Genomic DNA, 27,878 nt, shown 5'->3' with positions numbered 1-27,878 from the left:
CTTTAGATTTCCTTCCAAAAAAAAAAAAGAATCAAAAATATTTTTCTATTCTAGGGTTTTTTCCTTGATAATTTCCCATAGAGTATTTGTTTCAAAAAGAAAAAAAATATGATTGTTTAAGATTGAGTTTAGAATAGGTTATAGAACATTAAGTCTAGAAAAAAAAAAGGTTTACTTCTTTTATTTCTCTTTGCTCATCAGAGTAGTCATTAAGGTAAAAAAAAGAAAAAAAAAAGAAAACATTGGTTTGTTTACTTTATTCCCGATCTTCCCGAACTACGCAAAGATCTGATTCATATGGCGTCATGATACGTAGGCAACCTACATAGGGTTCGATCGAATTATTTTTTATTATTATTGAAAGAAAAGGAAAAGAACAAAAAAAAGAGAAAAAAAGGAAAAAAGAGAGAAGGAAACAAAAAAAAAAGAGGGTGAAATTAGGGGATGTGAGAAATGAGAGGAAAGAAAAGAGTGATAATTAAAAGAAAAAAAAAGAGGAAGGAAAATGAGCAAGCAAGTGCTAGAAAAGCAAAGAAAAGAGAGGATTGAGATGAACAAATTGGGATGATGCCAACTGACCTTTCGTACCCTCGAAGTCATTTTAGAACCGATAACTGCGACTAGGTGCATTGCACATAAAGTGAGATTATCTTATGTTAAATGCCCCAACGCTAACGTGATGACCTCATTTTGTTATATTCATAGCAGAAGGGTGGTTGGTTTGTGGTTTTTAAAGTGGTAACTCCTCTCTACAACATAAAGTAGTGAGATTATCTTATGTTAAATGCCCCAATGCTAACGTGATGGCCTCATTTTGTTATATTCATAGCAGAAGGGTGGTTGGTTTGTGGTTTTTAAAGTGGTAACTCCTCTCTACAACATAAAGTCAAAAGGCAATGGCGGACAACAACAGAATTGAGTTGGTTGATACCGGTGCTCGAAAGCAGTTGGTTGAACAGGATACTGGGTTGGCTGATAAGGTAAGGATGTTAAGACAACACATGACGGACATGTATCAGTCTTGAATAACTGGGAAGGTACCACCCCCGCCACCACTTAGCTTCCTAGATGCTACCCTTACCCAAACTCCGGTCATAGTGCCAGATAATTTCCTATACTCTCCAGATTTTCCCGCTTATCACAGCTTTCCCAACCACCCTAGTAGCTCCATCACTCGTCCTCCAATTATATTTCCCCAAAATTGCCCTCCCGTCACATCCACAATCCCTGATAATGAATACCCACTCAAAGCTCATGATGCCCAATATTACCCCTCAGAGGTTGCCCACAAGGTTCCCAACTCATGCAAGCAGAGCCCTCAGAATGAGCCTCATGCTAAAAATGAAAAGTTCACAGGAAAAGAAGGGCGAGATGAGCTATCCAGAAAGCTGAAAGGATCTAAAACGCAAAAGCTTAATCTATATGGTGGACGTGGAGATCCAATAGCCCATCTGAGAGGTTACTGCAGTGAAATGAGAAGTATTCGCAGGAAAGATAATTTGTTGATGGCGTATTTCAGTGAGAGCTTGACTGGGGCAGCCTTGCAATGGTATACTCATCAAGATGTCAATAAGTGGCATACATGGGATGACATGGCTCAAGATTTTGTTCGAAACTTTCAGTACAATCTAAACATTATCCCAGACAGCTCCTCCCTATATAAAATGGAAAAGAAGCCGGAGAAAAGCTTTAGGGAGTTTGGGATTAGATGGAGGGAGCAAGCTGCTCGAGTCAGCCCCTCGATTGGTGAAAAAGAAATGGTTGAGCTTTTCCTACAAGCTCAGGGGCCCACCTACTTCAGTCATTGGATTCCGACCTTGGGTAAACCTTTCAATGATGTGGTAAAAATAGGGAAGATGGTAGAAGAGGGAATCAAGTCAGGAAAAATCATGAGTTATTCGGCATTGAAACATACTATGGAAGACATTCAGAACATCCCAGTAAGTTTGGGTGGAAGAAAGAGAAATAGAAAAGATGATCCACTGGGCATTCCTGCTCAACGCTTTCAGCCTCGACATCGACCCCATAGATCTCCTTGTGCACTAGATGATCCTCCCCAATGCTACTTCTCTCCACATAACCCCCAAAGTCGTACATCACTTTCCCAGTACCCTATCCACAATGCACCACCATATGTTCCACACTCACGAGGCCCGCGATGGCCTGCACCACTTTCCCAAATGTCTTACCCGCCTCCTCAAGCATATAAGCCACCTACCCGCAAAAGGTTCCAACCGAGGCCAGAGTATAAAATGAAAAGACTACTGAAAAAAGAAGATGCTTTCACCCATATTGGAGAATCGTATGCCAGTCTGTTCCAAAGGTTGAGGCAATTGGACATGTTGAAGCCGATTCAGATAAAAAGGTCAAACCCTCTTCCAAAGAAGTTTGATTTTTCTCAAAGGTGCGCATATTGCTCAGATGCCCCGGGGCATAATATAGAAAAGTGTTGGCATCTGAAAGGAGCGGTACAAAAGCTTATTAATACAGGTGACATTACCGCGCAAAATCCAAATGCAGCCGATACCATCCAAAGTCCATTGCCTGAGATGCATATGGAAGACATGATTCGTGTGGAAAAGGAAAATGAGAATTATTCTGAGATCCTCGGAGGTCCACGCACTGCAAAGCTTTCAATGCTAACAGAGGTTGATCTTAAGAGTGAGCCGGCCAAAGGGACCCAAAAGCAATTTGCTAAAGACAATGAGAGGAAGACTTGTGAAGGTTCTAGCAATATTGATGTTGAACTTAGTGGCTAAATTGCAGACTTGGTAATTGGAAAGACGCTCCTCTTTTGGCTAGCTGGGGTGGAGTCTTGGCGGTTTATTTTGTTGTCATTTCTGTTGTTCGGGTTATTTTCAGGGTTGTAATCCGGATATTGTCTTGTGACTCAAACCCTTCTATCCTTTTGTTTTGCCTAGTTCGTTTAGTCGCAGTAGCTCGTTTAGTGTTGTCTAGGTTTGTTCCAGGGTTGTAACCCCAGTTTAGTTTGCTTGTTTTGTTGTTCAAACCCTTTCACCATCTGTCTAATGCAATTTTCTGTTTTCTGTTATTTCTAGTCATTTTTGTTTAGTTCTCTTTTCTTTTTATAGTCCTTTTCTTGTTGACTCTAGTGACATGGCATGCACGCGTAACTCTCAACCTAGTTTTAAAAAGTTAGTTTAATCGTGAAGCAATTTGGGAGATGATATAGACCTTTGAGGGAAATAAGTGAAGGGATTTTGAGATCACAAAGCCCGAATTGTGTGAAACTGGGCAGATAGAACATAAAGAAGTACTATTGAAATGTATCCGTCCACATCAGGCTGAAGCAAAAGGTAAGTTCGCCCCAAATTGGCAGGGGCCGTTCATCGTAACGAGAGTGTTGTCCAATGGTGCTTTGTATTTAACAGATATAGAATGCAAGTGTGTAGAAATGGCTATCAATTGTGATGCAGTCAAAAGATATTATGTATGATTTCTTTGGTTATATTGTGTTTGTCTGCACTTGGCATGTTTTGAAGATTGGAATGACGAAGGCATTTTATTCTACTATCTAAACACTTTATCATTTGTTACTCTTTTGAGCCTTATTTATTTCCTTTCATACCCCCATTTTGGAATCAATAGTAAAGTTCAGAAACGCAAGTGCGAAAGATAAGTAAAGGAAAAAGAGAAAAGGAAAAAAGAGAATATATATAAACAAAAAGAAGAGAAAGAAAAAAAGAAGAAGAGAAAAAGAAACAACAAAAAGAGAAAAAGGAAGAAGAAAAGAAGAAAAAGAAAAAAAAAAGAGAAAAGCACAAAAATGAAGCAATTCCTATGTCAACAAAAATGAAGCAATTCCTATGTCATGAACTACGTTCGACCTGATTCCTTTTAAGGATACCTAGGCAGCCTCACCGTTCGGTCCCATCAAAATAAAATCTAAAAGCCCCCAGGCAAAGAAACTGGGGCAGAAGTTGTGGTCGTTGTAAGAGGTCTGATTCCAAAAGTTGTAATTTTGAGCCCTTTTAAGCTGTTTTTGAGACTTTATCCTTTCTTTCTAACCCCATCCATGAGCCCACATTACGGTCCAAAGAAAAATCAATCTTTGAGTAGTGCCAAGTGAAGCGAGTTAGAGGTATGATTCACATCAGGGGCAACACTCTGTTCTGCAAGGAAAACAAAAATGAGAGAGTTTTATTGGTGAAAACCTTCACAGGCACTATAAGGCGACGGTAAGTTGAAAGAAAGAACAAAATGAGAGAGGCTTGATGGAGAAAACCCTTCGGGCACTACAAGTCGAATAAGGATCGTGAAACAGATTAGATAATCGGAGCATTGAAGCCCAGCTTCACGGTTTAGGGGTATAACAAGAGTTAAACATCAAACTTGTTTGACAAATTAGGTCACTTAATCAACATGTGATGTCATGGTCATTAGAGTTGTTATCCATATCTGATAGGTTTCTACTTTGTAGTTTTCTTGTTAGGAATCATCTCTTTCCTTTGTCCTTTACTCTATTCCTTTTGTCTTGTTTACTTCCTCTTCCTGAGTCTGTTTGGTCAGAATAAGTGAGAAATGACTTCAAAATCTTCCACCAGCTTTCCAATTGCACCAGACGAGGTCTTGCTAGCACATCAAAGTGTCATAAGTCAGGAAAGAACAACAAGCGCACTGAGTTGGTAACAATCAACATGCTTTGGGATCCATGTGAAATACAAAGGTTTGGTACATATCAATTCATGAATAATGCAACATATGGAGGGTTCTAGGTGAACGGATCAAAGGTATTTTCGGTGAAACACAAAGGTTTGGTAAATGTCAGGTCATGAGCAATGCAACAGATAGAGGGTATTGGGTCTGAACGGAGAAGAGGTACTTTCTGTGATAAGGATGGCAGAGAAAGTGGCTAGTCAATAAACAAGCAAGGTCTTCGAAATGGAAATCAAGTTATCATGGGAAGTGAAGGAGCAATCGCCCTCGAAGTCAAGGCCACAAACCAACCACCATATTTTTAAATTGACAAGATTTTTCTTTGATTGAAACAGGCCAGACAGGTTTGACCATAAAATTCTCAGGACCCTCCTGGAAAATGGGACCTAGTTTAAAAATCAAAACAATCATGAGTAGTAAAACCTGGCATAAATGTACCCCAAAGGAACATAAGTTCGTTTCAAAGTTTGCATGTTTAAGATAAGATTCGATTAGAAGTTTTCAGGACCCTCCTGAATAATGGGACTTAGCTTTAAGACCTCCATTAGATAACAAGATTTAGCGTAAGCTCTGTTGTAGGGTAGTGTAACTCAGCCGTAAAAATTGTCACTCTTAGGATAATACTTGATTTTTGACTTTCAGAACCCTCCTAGATAATGGGATGTAGTTTTAAGACCTTCTTAGATAACCAGATTTAGCGGAAGTCATACCTTTAGAAAACATAATTCAGCTTTAAAAAAACTGTCATTTAACTGGGAGTTGTTAGGACCCTCCTGGATAATGGGATCTATCTTTCAAATTCTTAAAATATTCGATAAACACTCACATATGTGCCCAGCTACCAAACTGGGGCAGAAAATTTTCTTTGTTTTGTCTATTTTGTTGAAATCAGGCACCCACCTAAAGAGCACGGGAATACAGTTCAAGTTTGGTAATCAAGCGCCCACTTGGAGAACACGGGAATACAATTCAAGTTCAGCAATCAGGCGCCCAGCTGGAGAGCACGGGAATACAGTTAAAGTTTTGGCCATCAGACGCCCACCTAGAGAGCAAGGAATATAATTCAAGTTTTGGCAATTAGGAGCCCACCTGGAGAGCAAGGGAACATAGTTAAAGTTTTGGTAATCACGCCCACCTGGAGAGCAAGGGAACATAGTTAAAGTTTTGGTAATCAGGCGCCCACCTGAAGAGCAAGGGAATACAGTTCAAGTTTTGGCAATCAGGCACCCACCTGGAGAGCAAGGGAATATAGTTAAAGTTTTGGCAATCAGGCGCCCATTTGGAGAGCAATGGAGTACAGTTGAAGTTTCGGCAATCAGGCGCCCACCTGGAGAGCAAGGGAATACAGTTACAGTTTCGGCAATCAGGCACCCACATGGAAAGCAAGGGAATACAGTTAAAGATTTGGTAATCAGGCGCGTACCTGGAAAGCAAGGGAATACAATTAAAGATTTGGTAATCAGGTGCGCACCGGGAAAGCAAGGGAATACAGTTAAAGATTTGGTAATCAGGTGCCCACCTGGAAAGCAAGGGAACACAGTTAAAGTTTTGGTAATCAGGCGCGCACCTAGAAAGCAAGGGAACACAACTAAAGATTTGGTAATCAGGCACCCACCTGGAGAGCGAGGGAATACCCTAAAGGTTTGGTAATCAGGCGCCCACCTGGAAAGCAAGGGAATACAGTTAAAGATTTGGTAATCAGGCGCCCACCTGGAAAGCAAGGGAATATAGTTAAAGATTTGGTAATCAGGCGCCCACCTGGAAAGCAAGGGAACACAGTTAAAGTTTTGGCAATCAGGCGCCCACCTGGAGAGCAAGGGAATACAACTAAGGTTTTGGTAATCATGCGCCTACCTGGAAAGCAAGGGAATACAGTTAAAGTTTTGGTAATCAGGCGCCCACCTGGGAAGTAAGGGAATACAGTTCAGATGTTGTAATCAGGCGCCCGCCTGGAGAGCAAGGGAATACAATTAAAGTTTTGGCAATCAGGCGCCCACCTGGAGAGCAAGGGAATACAGTTCAAGTTTTGGAAATCAGGCGCCCACCTGGAGAGCAAGGGAATACAGTTAAATTTTTGGCAATCAGGCGCCCACCTGGAGAGCAAGGGAATACCATTCAAGTTTTGGCAATTAGGAGCACACCTGGAGAGCAAGGGAACACAGTTAAAGTTTTGGTAATCAGACGCCCACCTGGAGAGCAAAGGAATACAGTTCAAGTTTTGGCAATTAGACACCCACCTGAAGAGCAAGGGAATACAGTTAAAGTTTTGGCAATCAGGCGCCCACCTGGAGAGCAAGGAAGTACAGTTGAAGTTTTGGCAATCAGGCGCCCACCTGGAGAGCAAGGGAATGCAGTTACAGTTTTGGTAATCAGGCACCCGCCTAGAGAGTAGGGGAATGCAGTTAAAGTTTTGGTAATCAGGCGCCCACATGGAGAGCAAGGGAATACAGTTAAAGTTTGGCAATCAGGCACCCACCTGGAGAGCAAGGGAATAAAGTTCAGGTTTCAAAGGAAGACAACACAAGTTTCAAGGGAAACATTTAAGGGAACAAAGGGAATAGAATTCAAGTTTTGGTAATCAGGCGCCCTCCTAGAGAACAAGGGAATGCAGTTCAAATGTTGGCAATCAGGCGCCACCTAGAGAATAGGGGAATTCACTTCAGAATGCAATTCAAGTCAGCAACAAAAGAAGCTCGTGGCAAGAATGCGGGGCAACAATCCGAGATCACCAACAGAAGTAGTCTCAATCCAGAATAAAAAGAGGGGAAAAAGAAAAAAAGATAAGTGAATCCAAAATACAGAAGCAGAGAAAGATGTGAACTGCTCAAGACGTGGTTGAAGTCACAAGCACCACATGTCCGATCTTGATCCGGAAAGCTGAAGAAGAGTGAGCTAGCACCTGCACCTAACAAGCGCCACCGTTCAAATCTAGAGTCTGAATGAAGAGCCATTCAAGACTCAAGATCAAGCTTCAGAAGACTTATAGATAGGAATCTTGTAACTCATAGTTGACAGGCTTAGCTAGTCTTTTTCATCTTTTGATTTTGATGTAATAACGGGACCGCGGACCGGAACCTCGGTGGAATGACACCTCGACTGGCTCTCCACCTCGGCATACTCTATCATCTCACTCACCTCTGAACTACACGTGGCCTGATTCCTTTATAGCCAAGGATATGTAGGTAGCTCAGATACCAGGGCTCGGTCACATTCCCCTCTCTCTTAGTTTTAGTCTCTCCAAATAAGGGTCGGGTCAAAAAACCTGTCTGGTCATTCTGTGTCCGAAAACTTTTCGCATTTCCGGTCAAAGAGGGGCAGCTGTAGAAATGTGATTTTTGACCATCCCCAAGATTTTTCATATTTTAGCACGTAAATATTTAATTTAGGCTTAATATCGTTATTTCAACTAATTTTGACTCTTTTACTTTATTTTATTACAAGAAAAAAATGATAATTACAAAAAAAGGTTCATTAATGTTTTGTTGTCATTTTTAATCTTGAAAAAATACCAAAAAAATGGTTTTGTTTTAATGGTCAGTCTTATTTTAATAATTATTTTTACTTAAGTAGAGTTAATTAATATTTTTGATAATATTTTTTAGTTAATTAAGCTAATTTTAAAGCATAGCTAGTCATAAAGGCCCAAGTTTCTAGCCCGTTCCTTAAGCCCAATACACAATACCCATTAAGCTAATCCTAAGGACCCTTCTAGACTCTTCTTTGGAATAAAAAAATAAATAAAAAGACCCTAAGGACCTAGGAACAACTAACACAAAAATACACATTTAGACCTAGATCTATATAATAGGGGTAATGCCTAATGCTGAAGGGGACGAAAATACACACACAAAAATAACGCCTAGGAAAGAGCTGAAAAGTTGCGCCAGTAACAGAACGACCTCCCCCATCATTCTTCACCATCTTCAGCATCGTCAAAACTTGAACACCCAAAACAACACACACCCATATAAACGGACACACACACAAAGAACGCCAGAAATCAGCGATACACTAGACTTGCAAACTTCTTAGCTGTCGTTGCTGGAAACCGGCCAGCTCTCACACTTTCCATGGCTGCCGCTGCCGGAGGTGATGACCGGCGACGGCTATGACTGTCATCTTGTGCTTAGCCGCTGTTTCTGACCTTTCTTTCCCCTCTACTTCTCTATTTCGCCGGAGTCGCACCATCGACATCGAACGAACATAAAACCGGCAATAATCGTCGAAACTGTTGCAATTTGTTTCTGCCGAGTTGTATCGAAATTAAAGTGTGGATGTCGTTCGAGGTTGTCCGTTTGAGATTTCCGGGCAGATTCATGGTTCGTTGAGGTTCCGATCGTAGTCCAAAATCGGATCTAGATTGCTGTTTTTGCTCTAAATCTTGTAAGGTCCAAATTCCTTTCGGATTTCTGCTTGGCGAGAATTCTTTAAGGTCCATTTCTAACTGTACTCTTCAATATTTTTGTATGATTCATGTGAATGAGTTTGATAAAAATGGTTAGCTTATGTGCCTTGAAATTTTATCTTGATGTGCAATTTGGTTAAATAAGATCTGCTGCTAATGAGCATGTGTGTGAAGTTGTGTTTGATTGATTTACTAGAGTTAAATATTTTATCTAAGTTGAATAGGCTGTGTTGAAAACTGAAAGAGTCCAACGAACTCATTTCATCTACTAGATGGAGTAAGGCAGTAACCATGTTTGAGGACAAAGAACGGTTCTAGGCCGTTGAACGAGAAGCTGATCGTGAAGATCTCTTCAGTACTTTATTCAATTAATTATGGTTTTTGAGAAGCTTTCTTTCGATACCAAAAAAGAAAAAAGGAGTGTGAAGTGAAATCAGGAAGTTGGATAATGTATATAGTGTTGAAATTGACAATGAAATAAGATATCAGTAGCTTATGACTTCGTCATTTACAACCGATAATAATTGGTTTGGTTGGTTGAAATGTGAGGTAGTTCATTTTACTTTTATTTTTATCAATATAGATTCGCTAGTAGTATGTATTTATGACATTTGCGTGGCATAATTATGGGTTCTAAAATTAAGATCGGAGTATGCGTTAGTGAACTTCGAAAAAACTTTCTTAATAATAGAATGGGTTTTCATAGGCTACTAATTAATTTAGTTCATCTAGACTTGGGGTGTGCCATTTAGTGAATTTTCCATGGCCCTCGCAAACTTGAAATTGCGTAGTTGCTTTAGGTGCGTAATTTAAATTAACTTCCTTAAACTCGAGTGTGCATTTCATGTGACCCAAATTCAAATCTCAACAACGCTAGATAAAATGTATCGCGGACTGCGGGTGCATTTCATGTGGCATGGTCCAAGGTGCATTTTAAATAGCATTGAATCTTCTTAAAAAAGGACTAAAAGTGGTTAATAAATTAAAATCTACCATAGGTTAAAACATGTTTTAAAATCAGATAATCATGCCAATAATAACAGTTGAGCGATCGTGCTAGAACCACGGAACTTGGGAATGCCTAACACCTTCTTCCAGGTTAATAGAATTCCTTACCCGAATTTATGTGTTCGCGGACTATAAAACAGAGTCAATCTTTTCCTCGATTCGGGATTTGAACCGGTGACTTAGGACACCATAAATTATCCCCAAGTGGCGACTCTAAATTTGATTAAATAATCTCGTTTCGATTGTCACCTAAATTGGAAAAATTCTCTTACTCCTTCCTGGGGTGTAGTAAAAAGGAGGTGTGACAATTGGCATGACCACAACCCCATTTGATGTATTAACCTTACTTACCAGCCCGTAATTCCACCTCTTAGGAAGAGACGATAGCCTACTGTGTGATCCTTTGAAATAGCGGACATATCTTGCCTTATCTTCATACCCACACACACTGAATGATTTATGAACAAAGTATCACACATTTCCCTTATTGTTTGCGCATATCGGGCGGAGTCGGACTGGGACTCGGTCTTGATATCCCAACGGCCAAGGTAAGTCCAACCCACGAGAAGCCTAGGCATAATTAACGATGAGGCCGAACATGGCAGCCAAATCTTAAACCATCATTCTAGTATGAGGCAAGCGAGCGACCTTACAGTGTCGTCCCTCCTTTCACCGACTTGTCAGGCCAAGGTAATAGTTTAATTTGGGTTTAACTTATTACACTCTTTTGTTGGTCCAGAACAGGAACATGAGCACTCCCCTAGGTACACAACAAGGAACGAACGCCACCAAAACACCCCAGGAAAAGGTTCCGCACCATGCCATCTCGCAGGCAACGACTGAGCAAAGCCTTCTAAGTCGTACCATACTACAAATATCAAAAACAGTTCGAAACGGGTCGACTACTGAGAAACAATCTCCAGAACAGGGAACACACCCATGAAACGCACAGTATTCTCCAATGAAAGTAAAGTTAGGCAAACTGAGACTCCCCCATGAAACGCATGGTATTCTCCAATGAAAGCAAAATTAAGCGAACCGAGACTTGCCCTGACGCGCACGTAAACAACACGGCGATGAGTGATGTTCTCCAGTAAAAACAATACAACAGGTTACAATCCGACCCCACTCGAATTAACACCCTAACGACCATCGGTCATCGCCAAACGAAAGGAAATTTCCATCTCGCTCGAATCTACAACAGGTTACATTCTGACCTCGCTCGAATTAACACCCTTACGGCCATCGGCCATCGCTAAACGAAAGGAAAGTTCGACCTCGTTCGAATGTATATGTCAGAAATTGACTTTGCCCAAGATGGCTACTCCAAGTTCGACCTCGTTCGAATGTATAAGTCAGAAATTGACTTCGCCCAAGATGGCGACTCCAAGTTCGACCTCGTTCGAATACATATGGAAATGTCACGACCCAAAAATCCCTCCAAAGGAGTCGTGATGACACCTAGTCTCTAAACTGGGTAAGCCTAACATTAACTGAAATAACATTGACATTTGACAACTTTAAATTCATAACTCTTAACCATTTACAATTCCCAAAACTGGTGGTACAAGTCACAAGCCTTTCTAAGAGTAGTTATACAAAATAAGTACATCGCTATTCCGAAACAAAGGGGACAAGTGGAAATAAGTAGAATTTAAGGTGACTCCGAGGACTGCGAATGATGCAACAGGTTTACCTTGAGTCTCCGCCGCAACGAACAGTTACTATCGATCAAATACCTGGATTTGTACACAAAAATGTATAGAAGTATAGCATCAGCACAACCGACCACATGTGCTGGTAAGTGTCTAGCCTAACCTCGGCGAAGTAGTGACGAGGCTAGGACCAGACTACCAAATAAACCTGTGCAATATAGCGTACAAAAATAATAGGAAGCAGATAACAATGATGGCAAAAATGATCAACCAATGATATAAATAGCAGGCAACAAGAACATCATAAATGCTTCTCAACAAAAAAATAAATAAATACAAGTACAATCAATTAATCAAGTCCTTCAAATATAAATCTTTCGCTTATAAACCCTTCAAGTAATAATCTCTAAGATAATATGCTTTTCAATAAATATATTTCGAATATATTTCCTTCAAATAAGTATCTTTCAAATAAGCATCTTTCGAGTATAATTCTTTCGAGTAAAGGTCACCTTGTGACGCATCATTTCATAATCATAGATAATATAGGTCTCAACCCACTTTCATATTTTCACGGCACCTCGTGCCCACATATTTCTGTCTCATATTGCACAATAATATTCTCATATTACTCAGTTCATAGGTTCCATAATCCAATACAATTAATAATGTTCAAGGAGCCTCATTCACTTAACATAAAGTAGAGTACAACCCCCAACCCAAATAAGAAACCAACAAGAAAAAAATGAAGTTATTTTTAGAAATTATTTGATAAAGAAAATACCCTTTTCAATTAAAGTACAATATCGAATGAATCATTACTTTTAATACGAGAAATCAATAAATAAAGGCATAGAAGGAATTCCTTTTTAAGTAAAGTACAACCTCAAATGGTTTAAGGAAAAATTTAGTTGAGAAATCAATTGAGTTAAAAATGTAACAATTATTGAAATTTGAAGTATTGAACATATAAAAAAAAATAATGCGAGGTATTGTAAACACTATGGATTCCAACACAAAGGATCACAACAGTAAAGAGATCTAAACAGTTAATACACTTGAATTGTTAATAACAAGTAAACACATCAAACAGAAAGTGCATGGCATCACCCTTCGTGCTTTAACACTCTCTCACCAAAACAATACACGGCATCACCCTTCGTGTTTTAAAACTCTCTCACCAAAACAATACACGGCATCACACTTCGTGCTTTACACTCTTCCTCACCCAAGCAACAAACACAAGGCAAATAGGGTAAGGGAATCTATAACATCGAAATAAAATTAAGTAACAACAGAAAATCAATAAATAAACGTAAAGGACAACATAACTCAATTAGAATCAGGAAAAATCAAGGACAAGTGCACGGCATCACCCTTCGTGCTTTTACTCTCGTCCTCACCATAAGAATCAATATAAACTGCACGGCATCACCCTTCGTGCTTTTACTCTCATCCTCACCATAAACGGAATGGTACATCGTGCGGCACGACATCACCCTTCGTGCTTTACACTCTTTCATCACAAATCATACACGACATCACCCTCCGTGTTTTAACACTCTTCCTCACCCAAACAACAATCATAAGAAATAAGGGCAAGTAAATAAATGAAATCGCAATAAAATCCCGACAAGGGAACAATAGTACAACAATCAAATCCCGGCAAGGGAGACAATGTCATGATTCTCTCTCTCATTCAATTCTCAACTTGAGCCAATGCTCTATAATGTTCAACAATTTTATTCTTAACTAGAGCCAATGCTCTACAATATTCAACAATTCAATTCTCAACTTGAGTCAATGCTCTATAATATTCAACAATTCAATTCTTAACTAGAGCTAATGCTCTACAATATTCAACAATTCAATTCTCAACTTGAGTCAATGCTCTATAATGTTCAACAATTTTATTCTTAACTAGAGCCAATGCTCTACAATATTCAATTAACAATAATACTTCTGCAAGTCATATTCCTCAATAGAAATTATCATATAGAGCATATACAATACGAAACGGAGTCACATTAATCAAAGTATAAGACTCACGGGCATGCTTGACACCAACGTATAGATACTCATCACCATGCCTATACGTCGTACTTAACAAATAACATATAACAAATAGGACACAACTCCTAATCCCTCAAGCTAAGGTTAGACCAAACACTTACCTCGCTTTGCAACCAATTCAAAATTCCAACAAGCCTTTGCCTCGCGAATTCGTCCGAAGCTTGAAATCTAGTCATAATAATTCAATATAATTAATATAAATCATACGAATTAATTCCATATGAATTTACTAATTGTTTCCTGATAAAATCCGAAATATATTTTAAAATTCAATAGTGGGACCCACATCATGAATCCCGGTAAAACTTATGAAATCTGAATACTCATTCCGATACGAGTTCAACCATGCAAAAATTATCGAATTCCGACATCGGATTGACTTTCAAATCCTTAATTAGAGTTTTGAAGAGTTCTACCATTTTTAACCCAATCTTTACTATTTGAACTCAACCATCTTCCTATAACCTTATTATTACAAGCATGTATAACTAATTCTCAAACTTCCATGAATCATCTTACTAATTATCCATTTCTAGTTAGACTTCGAAATTGAAGAATTGGGAAAAAGAAATTCTTACCTCTTGAAGCCTTAGCAACCCCTTTGATGCGATTTCAAGGCTTGGACAAGATTTTTGATGAACGAGGAACTGGAGCTTCTTCCTCTCTCTAGAATTACCCTTCCCTCTCTCTAAAAGCACCAAAAATCCCAAAATAACAAACCCCAAACGAGTTAAATGAAATGGGGTTCGAGTCTTAAAAACCTCGTTTTTGTACTGACGTGACGCATGGGGCGCCACGGGGGACGGGGAGGCTGTGCAAAATATGCTCAGAAAACATTTTCTAATGCTCTCTGGATTTCCCTACAGGCGCGCCGCACGAGGCGCCGCATGGGACACTGTGGTAGTGCAAGTTTCTGCGCTGCTTTGGTAATTTGGTCATAACTTCTGGCAGGAGTGTCCGAATGACGAACGATTTGAAGCGTTGGAAACTAGACTCAAAAAAACTTCATTTGATAGGTTGTCCATCACATAGTTCTTTATATAGATGTAGATATGATCGTCCAAAGTGAGGTCTTGCGCGTACTCATTTGCAACTTTAGTCTATTAGGAAATTTTCCAACTTGACTTAGACTTAGGACATTCGTTAAACCCCATATCACTTATAATATGTATCGTACACTTATTATCATCTCCAATTGATATCCATCATTATCAGTCCTCGTCTGTATACAAAATAATTAGAACACGTCAACTTTGTAATTTTGCCAAAATGTGCTGAATTGCTCTACAGACTTCTAACTCCAATTCCGATCATGTGTCTAAGTCCGAAATAATCATAATAAGTTGTTGGAACCATCAAAATTCTATTTCGGGGTCGTTTGCACAAAAGTTAAACTCCGTTCAACTCTTTTCATTCAAGCTTCCAAAACAAGAATATATTGTTCTTTCAATTAAGTCTTGAATAATTCGAAAACCAAAATTGATCGCACACTCAAGTCATAATACACGTTATGAAGTTTCTTGAGGTCTTAAGCCTCTGAACGGGACACTAATTCTTAAAACGACAAGTCGGGTCGTTACATTCTCCACCTCTTAAACAAACGTTCATCCTCGAACGTACTAAGAATTATTTTGAGGTAACCAAATTGATATTTCTACTTTTACACATATACTCGTGGTTGATCCCACATTACCGAATTCGAAATAAGTCAGACAATATCATTTCAATTGAGGCTATTTCCCTTACCCACCTTTGTAAACTTTAATACCAATTTTCTTACACTCCGAACATTTTCAAAAAGGTCTGATTTTCACATCATCACACGACATTAGTCTCACCTGGCTATAGCAACTCGTGCCTACGCACGCATCAACTTTTTTAATAGCGCTTAACGGTTGTTACATCCTCCCCCACTTAGGTCATCCATCCTCAAATAAGAAGTAGAGTCCGTCATCAAATACATAATTTAACTTATTCTTTCTTTGCACATCTCAATATCCCAAATTTTTCTAACTCCCAAATTTTTCATAAATTTCGGCAAAGTCTTCCCTGTAATTGGGCCTATCCACCTGTCAGAGTAACACTAAAGCAACTCCTAAAAACACATCCACAACTTAACAAATCACCACAATGTATATATCAATAACACAAATCTCCGCATTACAACCGTGACCTTATCATATGTATGACCATAACCGCATCTCTGGTCTTAATAGTTGTTCATAATCGATTACAAATCGCCAATTAATCTCATGCCAACAAAATCTCGTTTCAAACCTCCATTTCATAACAACGAGGCATGAAGACCTCGTAAGTAATTACCTGAATTAACAAGTCACATTTAACGCCGCCTGGGCACTTTTCTTATGGGTTAAATTCCATAGTTAAAATACAAATTTGGCAAATTATGCCCAGAGATATTCATATGAGAATTTTCAAATAAGCCTCATAGGTATGACTCCCTATAAGTACTATAGTACAAATTTTTAATTTCACAAAAGGAGAACTTAAACACATAAACTTTTTACCACAAGGACCTCGTCCTTATATAGCATCCACCGCAGCTTGTAGCCCGTTTTAAATATTTTACGTCATATAAAAAAACGAGGATCTCGTCCTCAACTCCGTACCACAAGTAATACGCACATTGTGCCAACTGAATTTTTTTTCCATTTCCTTTCTTTCTTCTTCTAAATATTTTCCGTCAAACAAAATCACAACATATAATTAACCCTCATACCGGTAGGGCATATAATTCACAGTTGAAATCAATTATTTGGAAATTACATCAAACTCGCTAAAATGGTTAACAAAGTCACTTTTAGCCTCACAGCTATTTTTAGTGACCAACACGTAATGATAGACATAACTATCTTCATATAATCTCCCAACAAGAGTATTCACATAAATAGACTTCAAGATTACGAACCTCACTCATGATTGGCGTATATTAGGAGGACTTGCCTCGATACTCGGAACCGAATCAATTTAATGAAATTGTTACTTTATAATAACTCGAGATCATACTTGTAATAACATTATCTCGTGTTGCGATATTAGCCATACCATAGCAATTATATCAATAGGTCGGGCCTCCACCTCTTAGGTGCCATCTACCCTCTTTTCCTCCACCCCTAATTGGTAGTGTAAGTAGAGTAGTAACTATAATGGAGTACGTGGCACGGGTGCTCTAATGGAACAGATTTCTCCCAAGTCTAGGACAATTTCTCAAGATGTTCCAAGTATCACCATATTCATAACAACTCATCCGCAGTTCGACTGCTCATACTGAGTTCGTACCGGATAACTTAAATAACCATTGCAGGAAATTACATGCCACTGGTACATTGAAAGATGGATGCCCCACGCGAGTGTTGTGATTAACTTAAGCACTACGAGTATACTGAATATGTTTCCATGACCCCGCTGATACTGAAATGTAGAATTATTAAGGACGCGGGAATATCTCAAGTCTCATCATCATCCCGTTCAAATCTTAGCTCTTGATCATATACAAGTTTTGGAAAACCTTTCAATACCACACAAATACATCTCAGGCCAAAATTGGTATAACACATGACCCCGCAATCTGATCATTGATATTTGACTTCCCTTACTTGGTGCGAAATCATAAGACACATTCCCGACGATCCACAATACTACCCTTCACCGCTCGTACGATACCAGTCATAAGACACCTCAAGCCATTTACTTGGCACTTGTCACCCTCATGACAGTTAAATTCACTTCCTCCAGTGTCTCGTCTTGCTAGTAAATACTATTCTCTAAAATAAAAATCTCATACAAAACACATAGTCTCTAATACAACTAACTATTTTTTTTATTTTTTTGATCTACATCCTCCTGTGATGATTAGGCAACCAACTAAACCTTCTTAAGATTTTACTTATCAATCAGGCGTCAAAATCGGATGCACCCCCATGCGCACAACTGAAAGATCTCTCTGCACTTCCATATCATCGATTCTGAACGACACGTGGTAACAATGGGTGAGCAACTCTGGCTCTCTTATAACCCTTTTTACGATATCACAACCCATTGGCGTATTGCGTAATTCCCTACATGAGTGGATGCAAAAGAACATAAGATATATGCTTCAAGCTGAATAAATGTCGCACGATAAGGAATGAATGAAGTAGAAATTTTTCCTACTAGTTCTATAGCCTCTCGAAGATAAGTACAAATGTCTTCGTACCGATCCGCAAGACTCTACTAAACTCGTTTATGACTTGTAGCACCTATGAACCTAGAGCTCTGATACCAACTTGTCACGACCCAAAATTCCCTCCGAAGGAGTCATGATGGCACCTAGTCTCTAAATTAGGTAAGCCTAACATTAACTGAAATAACATTGACATTTGCCAACTTTAAATTCAATAACTCTTAACCATTTACAATTCCTAAAATCGGTGGTACAAGTCACAAGCCTTTCTAAGAGTAGTTATACAAAATAATTACATCACTGTTCTGAAATAAAGGGGACAAGTGGAAATAAGTACAATTTAAGGTGACTCCGAGGACTGCGAACGCTGCAACAGGTTTACCTTGAGTCTCCACCGCAACGAACAGTTACTATCGATCAAATACCTGGATCTGTACACAAAAATGTACAGAGTGTAGTATCAGCACAACCGACCCCATGTGCTGGTAAGTGTCTAGCCTAACCTCGGCGAAGTAGTGACGAGGCTAGGACCAGACTACCAAATAAACCTGTGCAATATAGCGTACAAAAATAATAGGAAGCAGATAACAATGATGGCAAAAATGATCAACCAGTGATATAAATAGCAGGTAACAAGAACAACATAAATGCTTCTCAACAAAAAAATAAAAAATAAATACAAGTGCAATCAATTAATCAAGTCCTTCAAATATAAATCGTTCGCTTATAAATCCTTCAAGTAATAATCTCTAAGATAATATGCTTTTCAATAAATATATTTCGAATATATTTCCTTCAAATAAGTATCTTTCAAAAAAGCATCTTTCGAATATAATTCTTTCGAGTAAAGGTCACCTTGTGACGCCTCATTTCATAATCATAGATAATATAGGTCTCAGCCCACTTTTATATTTTCACGGCACCTCGTGCCCACATATTTCTGTCTCATATTACACAACAATATTCTCATATTACTCAGTTCATAGGTTCCATAACCCAATACAATTAAGAATGTTCAAGGAGCCTCATTCACTTAACATAAAGTAGAGTACAGTCCCCAACCCAAATAGGAAATCAACAAGAAAAGATGAAGTTATTTTTAGAAATCATTTTGACAAAGAAAATACCCTTTTCAATTAAATTACAATATCGAATGAATCATTACCTTTAATACGAGAAATCAATAAATCAAGATATAGAAGGAATTCCCTTTTAAGTAAAGTACAACCTCAAACGGTTTAAAGAAAAATTTAGTTGAGAAATCAATTGAGTTAAAAATGTAACAATTATTCAAATTTGAAGTATTGAACATATAAAAAAAATAAGGCGAGGTATTGTAAACACTGTGGATTCCAACACAAAGGATCACAACAGTAAAGAGATCTAAACAGTTAATACACTTGAATTGTTAATAACAAGTAAACACATCAAACAGAAAGTGCATGGCATCACCCTTCGTGTTTTAACACTCTCTCACCAAACAATACACGGCATCACCCTTCGTGCTTTACACTCTTCCTCACCCAAGCAACAAACACAAGGCAAATAGGGTAAGGGAATCTATAACATCGAAATAAAATCAAGTAGCAACAGAAAATCAGTAAATAAATGTAAAGGACAACATAACTCAATTAGAATCAGGAAAAATCAAGGACAAGTGCACGACATCACCCTTCATGCTTTTACTCTCGTCCTCACCATAAGAATCAATATAAACTGCACGGAATCACCCTTCGTGCTTTTACTCTCAATATAATAGGCACGGAATGGTACATCGTGCGGCACGGCATCACCCTTCGTGCTTTACACTCTTTCCTCACAAATCATACACGGCATCACCCTTCGCGTTTTAACACTCTTCCTCACCCAAACAACAATCACAAGAAATAAGGGCAAGGAAATAAATGAAATCACAATAAAATCCCGACAAGGGAACAATAGTACAACAATCAAATCCCGGCAAGGGAAACAACAACAAAACAATAACATCCCGGCAAGGGAGACAATGTCATGACTCTCTCTCTCATTCAATTCTTAACTTGAGCCAATGCTCTATATTGTTCAACAATTTTTTCTTAACTAGAGCCAATGCTTTACAATATTCAATAATTCAATTCTCAACTAGAGCCAATGCTCTATAATGTTCAACAACTCAATTCTTAACTAGAGCCAATGCTCTACAATATTCAACAATTCAATTCTCAACTTGAGCCAATGCTCTATAATGTTCAACAATTCAATTCTTAACTAGAGCCAATGGTCTACAATATTCAATAATTCAATTCTCAACTTGAGCCAATGCTCTATAATGTTCAACAATTTTTTTCTTAACTAGAGCCAATGCTCTACAATATTCAATTAACAATAATACTTCCGCAAGTCATATTCCTCAATAGAAATTATCATATAGAGCATATATAATATGAAACGGAATCACATTAATCAAAGTATAAGACTCACGGGAATGCTTGACACCAACGTATAGATACTCGTCACCATGTCTATACGTCGTACTCAACAAATAACACATAACAAATAGGACACAACTCCTAATCCCTCAAGCTAAGGTTAGACCAAACACTTACCTCGTTTTGCAACCAATTCAAAATTCCAACAAGCCTTTGCCTCGCGAATTCGTCCGAAGCTTCAAATCTAGTCATAATAATTCAATATACTCAATATAAATCATACGAATTAATTCCATATGAATTTACTAATTGTTTCCAGATAAAATCCGAAATATATTTTAAAATTCAATAGTGGGACCCACATCATGAATCCCGGTAAAACTTATGAAATCTGAATACTCATTCCGATACGAGTTCAACCATGCAAAAATTATCGAATTCCGACATTGGATTGACTTTCAAATCCTTAATTAGAGTTTTGAAGAGTTCTACCATTTTTAACCCAATCTTTACTATTTGAACTCAACCATCTTCCTATAACCTTATTATTACAAGCATGTATAACTAATTCTCAAACTTCCATGAATCATCTTACTAATTATCCATTTCTAGTTAGACTTCGAAATTGAAGAATTGGGAAAAAGAAATTCTTACCTCTTGAAGCCTTAGCAACCCCTTTGATGCGATTTCAAGGCTTGGACAAGATTTTTGATGAACGAGGAACTGGAGCTTCTTCCTCTCTCTAGAATTGCCCTTCCCTCTCTCTAAAAGCACCAAAAATCCCAAAATAACAAACCCCAAACGAGTTAAATGAAATGGGGTTCGAGTCTTAAAAACCTCGTTTTTGTACTGACGTGACGCATGGGGCGCCACGGGGGACGGGGAGGCTGTGCAAAATATGCTCAGAAAACATTTTCTAATGCTCTCTGGATTTCCCTACAGGCGCGCCGCACGAGGCGCCGCATGGGACACTGTGGTAGTGCAAGTTTCTGCGCTGCTTTGGTAATTTGGTCATAACTTCTGGCAGGAGTGTCCAAATGACAAACGGTTTGAAGCGTTGGAAACTATACTCAAAAAAATTTCATTTGATAGGTTGTCCATCACATAGTTCTTTATATATACGTATATATGATCGTCCAAAGTGAGGTCTTGCGCGTACTCATTTGCAACTTTAGTCTATTAGGAAATTTTCCAACTTGACTTAGACTTAGGACATTCGTTAAACCCCATATCAATTATAATATACATCGTACACTTGTTATCATATCCAATTGATATCTATCATTTTATCAGTCCTTGTTTGTATACAAAGTAATTAGAACACGTCAATTTCGTAATTTTGCCAAAATGTGCTAAATTGCTCTATAGACTTCTAACTCCAATTCCGATCATGTCTATGACTGAAATAATCAAAAGAAGCTATTGGAACCATCAAAATTCTATTCCGAGATCGTTTGCACAAAAGTTAAACACCGGTCAACTCTTTTCATTCAAGTTTCCAAAACAAGAATATATATTCTTTCAATTAAGTCTTGAATAATTCGAAAACCAAAATCGATCACACACACAAGTCATAATACACGTTATGAAGCTTCTTGAGGTCTTAAGCCTCTAAATGGGACACTAATTCTTAAAACGACAAGTCGGGTCGTTACAGGAAAAATCAATTTCGCCTTAATCGGTAAGTCTGAATTCAATCCCACTCGAATGTTCAAGTCGAAATTGACTTCGTCCAAGATGGCGAGTCTGAATTCAACCTCGTTTGAATTAAGGTTGATTCCGCCTAAGTCGGCAAATCAGAAGTCAACCTCGTCAGGACTTGCATATCCAAAGTGACATCACTTAGACTCACGCGACGAGATCCTACTCGATCCGGGCAGGGTCGGATTCCCCATCAAAAAGATTAGGGACGCGTCACAAAGAAATCCGAAGGTCTACGCCAAAACAAAAAATATGTAACAAATGAGGGAAAGAAAAAGAAAATCAAAAGATACACAAATGAAGGCAAAGCAACTATTTCATTCAAATATGCGTATGTAACAGCCGCACTTTACAAAAGGCCAAAACAGGCCCTCAGAAACAAAAGAAATTAAAAAAAACTAAGTATGAAAGCTGCAACAATTTTTCACTCGGCGTCATCACCGCCATTCTCCCCATCATTATCTTCAGGAAACCCATCCTCAACATCAGCATCCTCGCCAACCTCTGGTGTTGCAGGATCATAGCCGTAGGCAATACGAGCCTTGCGCGCCTTCGCCCGAGAATCATTAAAGGTAGCCTCAGGAACATTTCCCACTTCCTACAAACCCTTGTATATATCTCGTTGGGCCTCGGCATGGACCCATTGCTCGTACAAGTGGGGGGGATGGCAGCAAAAACAGATTCAACCTGAGCCAATAGTTGCGCCTTCTTAGCCTCGACAGTCACGACCCTGTCTCCCAAGTTTGAAGCTTCCTGATCAATTTCGGTGATGCGCTCTTCAAGCCTAGCCTCCCTCATCGTGGTCGTCGCCCTCTCGGATTCCTGCTCGGATCTGAGGACGTGGATAGTGTCTTCTAATGCCGCAGCCCTCGCCAAAGTTGACACTCGAGCATCCTCGGCTTGCTCTAACTCGACCATTTTCTTTTCCAAGTCAGCCACCTTCTTCGCCCATTCTATACTGAGAGCGTCGACCCTAGCAGCATTTTGTTCGAGCTCAGCTTGTAATGATAGAACCTTGGCCTAAAGGTCCTCGCACTCTTTTGCCGACCTCGAGCTTCTCGTTCTTGGCATGAAATAGCTCCCCCAGCTCACTGCACCTGCGAATAGACCACATCAGGTCCTCATCTCTTTTTTCCAATTCCTCCCTGGTGGAATGGGTATTGGTTCCCACTATAAGCCGTTCACGCATCTCACGGCATCTATTATGGTACTGCTGATACTTCTCGGCCATTTTCAAAAAGATCTGGGCCCACGTCTCAGCCCTACGAGCATTTTCGACCTCCAGCAAGTAAGTCTACAAAAAGAAAGGGGAAGAGTCAGTAAAGGTAAGGGGTCGAAAAAAAAAAAGCAAAAGGGAACTCACCCTTAAGCCCATCGCGACCACACCTTGTGACAACTAAGAATCGCTGACCTCTTGGAGGGCCCCCCTTTCAGGGGCGGAGCAGAGAAGATCAAACTGCGGCACCAAATCCACCATATCCTGCAACAGGTTGAGATCCGACGGAATTTTGAGTATGCAAGAGGAGCCTTCTTCCATTACCACAGTCCTAGTAAAGCCCTCCTCGAACATCGTCATGTCATCGGGGTCGATGTCGGATTCAGTCTCATAATCCTTAACTATGATGCCTTTCCCTTTCTCTTCGGTCGAAGAAGGGGCACGGTTCTGCCGGGATGATGATGGGCTACTCGGAACAACTATGTCAGCCTCGAGACTCCGTACCCCCACTACACTAGCCTCTTGAGCCCCCGTAACAGGCGTCGCCTCCACCTCCTGGTTAGCCTCACTGTCGATTTCAGGAACCAATGAAACAAGGTCGCCCCTCAAGGACGTTTCGGCTACAGAGGCCTCTTCCAACACTACCCTCTATCTCTTCGACGGGGCCTTTTTGCTGCCGATGAGAGAAAATTCACTCGTTGAGCGAACTATGGGGACCGGAGTCTCCGGTTGGGAAGCAACCTCCAAGCATACGGCTTCGGCTGCAGACGCGGTTTGACAAGTGGCTAGGCTTCCCGTACTCTCACCCACAGTAACTCTGGGTGCGGGTCGAGCAGGGGGCGCCGCTTGACGGAATACGAGCGAAGGGGCCCTCGTCCTTCTCACTCCTCTCCAACCTATCAAGAAGGAATGATTAGATCTTATAACGACAAGGTTAAAGAAACTACAAAGCAGAGAACAAAGCAAAACTACAGGCCAACTCACCAGTGAGAGGTTTGCGGCTGAACTTCTCATGGAAGGGCACCCACTTACGAATCCCCACCGAGTGGGGGAGAATTGTGCTCCCCCACTTGTGGATATCGGAAACTAGCAGGGGAGGTAATTTCTCGGCTGCAAAAACAAAATAAATCCTCAACAAAGTCGCCAAAAGGAAGACGGTCGATGACCGTCTTAATAAAAATCACAAAGTAAATAGAAGAAAACTCACGAGCGAAGTTCCAAGTCTCCGAAAACCCTGCCAAGTTCGCCACAAGGTGCTCTGTCCACACATAGAAGTAGCTTTCCCAAAAGCAGTGATTAGCCTTATCGACCATCTTCACCACCAAACTCTTGGTTCCTCGATGGAGCAGATGATCATCGTGCCCTGAAGAAAACGATGGGCAAAAATGTGGAGCATATGCCCGAGAGAAATTCCTCGGCCAGCCAGTTTTGTATACTTGATAAGCATGAGAAAGAGGTTGTAACCATACGGAGAGAGTTGGGTCGGGCTCACTTTATAGAAGCGGCAAAAATCAACCACTAATGAGGAAGGGGAAGTGTGTACCCAACAACAAAGGGATATGCGTAATATGTGTAGTATATCGGGCAGTACAAATGCACAATATCCTTCCCCGTCGGCACCATTTCGATATGAGCAGGGATTCCCCACTTGGCTTTGAGCGTCGTGATCGCCGCCTCATCCATAGTAGAAGGGATGGGCGTCAGTACATCTCTGATAGGGCTATTAAAATCAGTCATTGTTTTTCCCGGGTAGGGAACCACCTCATCCACCGTCGGGAACCCCTCATCTTCCACCACCTCTACTCCCTTCTCAAGTAGGGGTACGTCATCTTTCGGCACCGGAGCACCGACAGCCTTGTCAAAATGAGAAGAAGTACCAGCCATTTGTTGTATTTGATTGAAATAAAAAAAAAGGTGAAGGGAAAAAGACAACGTTCACCATGAATTCTAGCAGAAGTAGAAGTATGAAGAATTAGAGAAGGAGGAGAGAATTTACAGAACTCTTTTCTTAAAACAGTTGAAAAATGCAATATTCAAATGAGGGACTCCCCCCTCTATTTATAAGGGTATGAATGTCCTGAGTGGGAAAATCAAGAGCCGCCAATTAAGAAAGAGAAATGGAAAAGGCACGGGAAACGACATGATGCTTGAGGAACGTGCGCCATAATGACGCCTGAGAAGTATTTATGATCTCTTGAATTGATGTGATGGTCCAACTCCGAACTGACCTAACGGTCCAATACGGTTCTTGAATCGTCACGCCATTATTTCGTCATGAGGATTTCGTCCCTTGTGTTAGGCGGACAAATTTCTCACTTTTCGAATCAGCAGAATCCGCCCGTTGTGCTTGCCAAGAGGCGACCCCAACAGGCAGAGGGACTAACTGTATGGGTCAAAATCTATCCATGAGGATCGACGCTAAAAGGAATAGTAGGGAGTCGATTGAGCCGTGATCGTATTCACAAGGTATAACAACGATAAGAATCTCGACCATTGCCGAGATCGAGTCATCACTAAGCTTGTACAGCGAAGTACGCATCGTAATGCTTGAAGGGAATAATGAAAAATATAATCAAGAGAGAATATCCTAGTTAAAGACCGTTGGACAAATGAGAACATTGGTAGTATAAATAGAAGGGAAGAAAAGGGGGCTGATCCCAAAAGAGAAAAGGGAACAGAGGAATAGGAGGAGACCTCCAACAAGGTAAAAGCCTAGATTTTGGTCGAAAATCTCTGTAATCTCCAGGGTTGATTCAACAAAGATAGGTCTCATAATTATCAATAGCACTCCTTCCCTCTTTGCTCTTACAAGTATGGAACAATGTGATAGAAAAATACTTTTGATATCTCAAAAAGAAATTTTCTAAAATTATGTCTAGATTCATTTTATTACTATTATATTAATGAGTCATTATAGTAATTAATTTAAAAATATTTGTAATAGAAAATTAGTTTAGTTTTGAATTTAATTTGGGATAAAATAAATTAGACAATTGAATACTCATTAGTATGGATTTGTACGTTATTATACGTTATTATCATTTGTTATCATATTTTGAAATCTGACAACTAAATGATAGCTATTATACTTTAGTATCATTTGTTAACGTATTGGCATTTCTTGATTGTTTTTATGTTTTGTAACAAAAAAGCAACGTTAACATTTTGATTAGCCTTCATGACTTAGACTTTTATCATATGGGTATTTCAGTTTTTGGAATATATAAGTCTTTTGTGTGGTCACTTTGAAAAGTGTGTGAAAATAGTAAAAAACTTTTCTTCTTCTTTCTTTGGTGCTGTGTTTTCTTCTCATAAATCGTTGTTATTTCTGCTCCTAGTTATACTAGAAGAGCTTGTTGAATCCTGGGGGATACGCCTAATATTATTCATCTCGGTGTGGGCGAAATATCCTTAAGGACTGTGTCTTTAACACGCTTCAAGCTAAACCTTTTATCCTCCATAATCATCCAATTTTTCCAACAATCTTAAGGATATTTTACATTGTTATTATGGAGAATAACGTTGTTAATGTTGCTATTGATGCTACTACTCCTGCTGCACCAACTGTTTCTGTTGCTGTTCCACCAATTACCTATGCCAAATCTTTCTCCGATGTTTTGAAAATTGCGATTTTTGGTGGAGATAATTTTAACCGCAAGCACGTTGTTGTTGACAAAGGAGAAGAAATTGCAACTAGAAGCAGCCTTGTGGAGGACAACAACCATCAGAGAAAATCAAGTAATAAGTATGACGAAAGAAATGGTTATAAGCCCAAAACCAACAATCAAACCTTCAAGGAAAAAAGCAACTGCTTTGTGTGTGGCAAACCTGGCCACTATGTTGCTCAATGTCGAAAAAGGGTTGGGAATGACAATCCCACTAAGGCTAAAGTAAATCTGACTGAAGCCAAAGTAGATTATATAATTGTTGCAGTTGTTTCCAAAGTGAACCTTGTGGCCAATATGAAAGATTGGGTGTTAGATTCTGGTGTCACTAGACATATATGTGCTAACAAAAAAGACTTTGTGTCTTACACCCAAATTGAGGAGGGAGAAGAAGTTGTCTATATTGGTGACTCAAGAACTACTCAAGTTCTTGGAAAAGGCAAAGTTCTTCTCAAACTCACATCTGACAAAACTTTGGCATTGAATGACGTGTTGCATGTTCCTAGTATCCGAGCCAATTTGATCTTTGTGGGATTATTAGGAAAAGTGGGAGTGAAGGTTTCTTTTGAATCTAATAAGGTCGTGTTGACCAAGAATAATAATTTTGTTGGCAAGGGTTATTATAGTCATGTCTTGTTTGTACTCAATGTTATGAATGAAAATGCTAGTTCTTCTGCTTACTTGATTGATTCTTTTAATTTATGGCATGCTAGATTAGGACATGTTAGTTTATCTTATATTAAGAAAATGCATTCTAAAGGTCTTATTTCAAATATTAATTTTTCGAATATTGATAAGTGTGAAGTTTGTGCAGAAGCTAAACAAACTAAGAAATCATGTGCTTTAGTATTTAGAGAATCTGAATTATTAAGTTTAATTCATATTGA

General features: G+C 39.4%; 1 protein-coding gene across 1 annotated transcript; it reads left to right on the top strand.

The window, feature by feature from the left end:
- Positions 1 to 160: 160 nt before the first annotated feature.
- LOC142179575 (uncharacterized) lies at positions 161 to 27,878 on the top strand. The gene is made up of 2 exons (XM_075250387.1): positions 161 to 9,109; positions 27,005 to 27,878. Exon 1 carries the CDS (start codon positions 1,473 to 1,475, stop codon positions 2,757 to 2,759), a length of 1,287 nt encoding a protein of 428 aa, XP_075106488.1. The 5' UTR covers positions 161 to 1,472; the 3' UTR covers positions 2,760 to 9,109; positions 27,005 to 27,878.

This window comes from Nicotiana tabacum, chromosome 3 (assembly GCF_000715075.1).
Source record: "Nicotiana tabacum cultivar K326 chromosome 3, ASM71507v2, whole genome shotgun sequence".
In the NCBI taxonomy this organism is placed as follows: Eukaryota; Viridiplantae; Streptophyta; class Magnoliopsida; order Solanales; family Solanaceae; genus Nicotiana; species Nicotiana tabacum.
The sequence above is the reverse complement of the archived record's forward strand: the minus strand, read 5'-3'. Positions and strand labels throughout refer to the sequence as shown.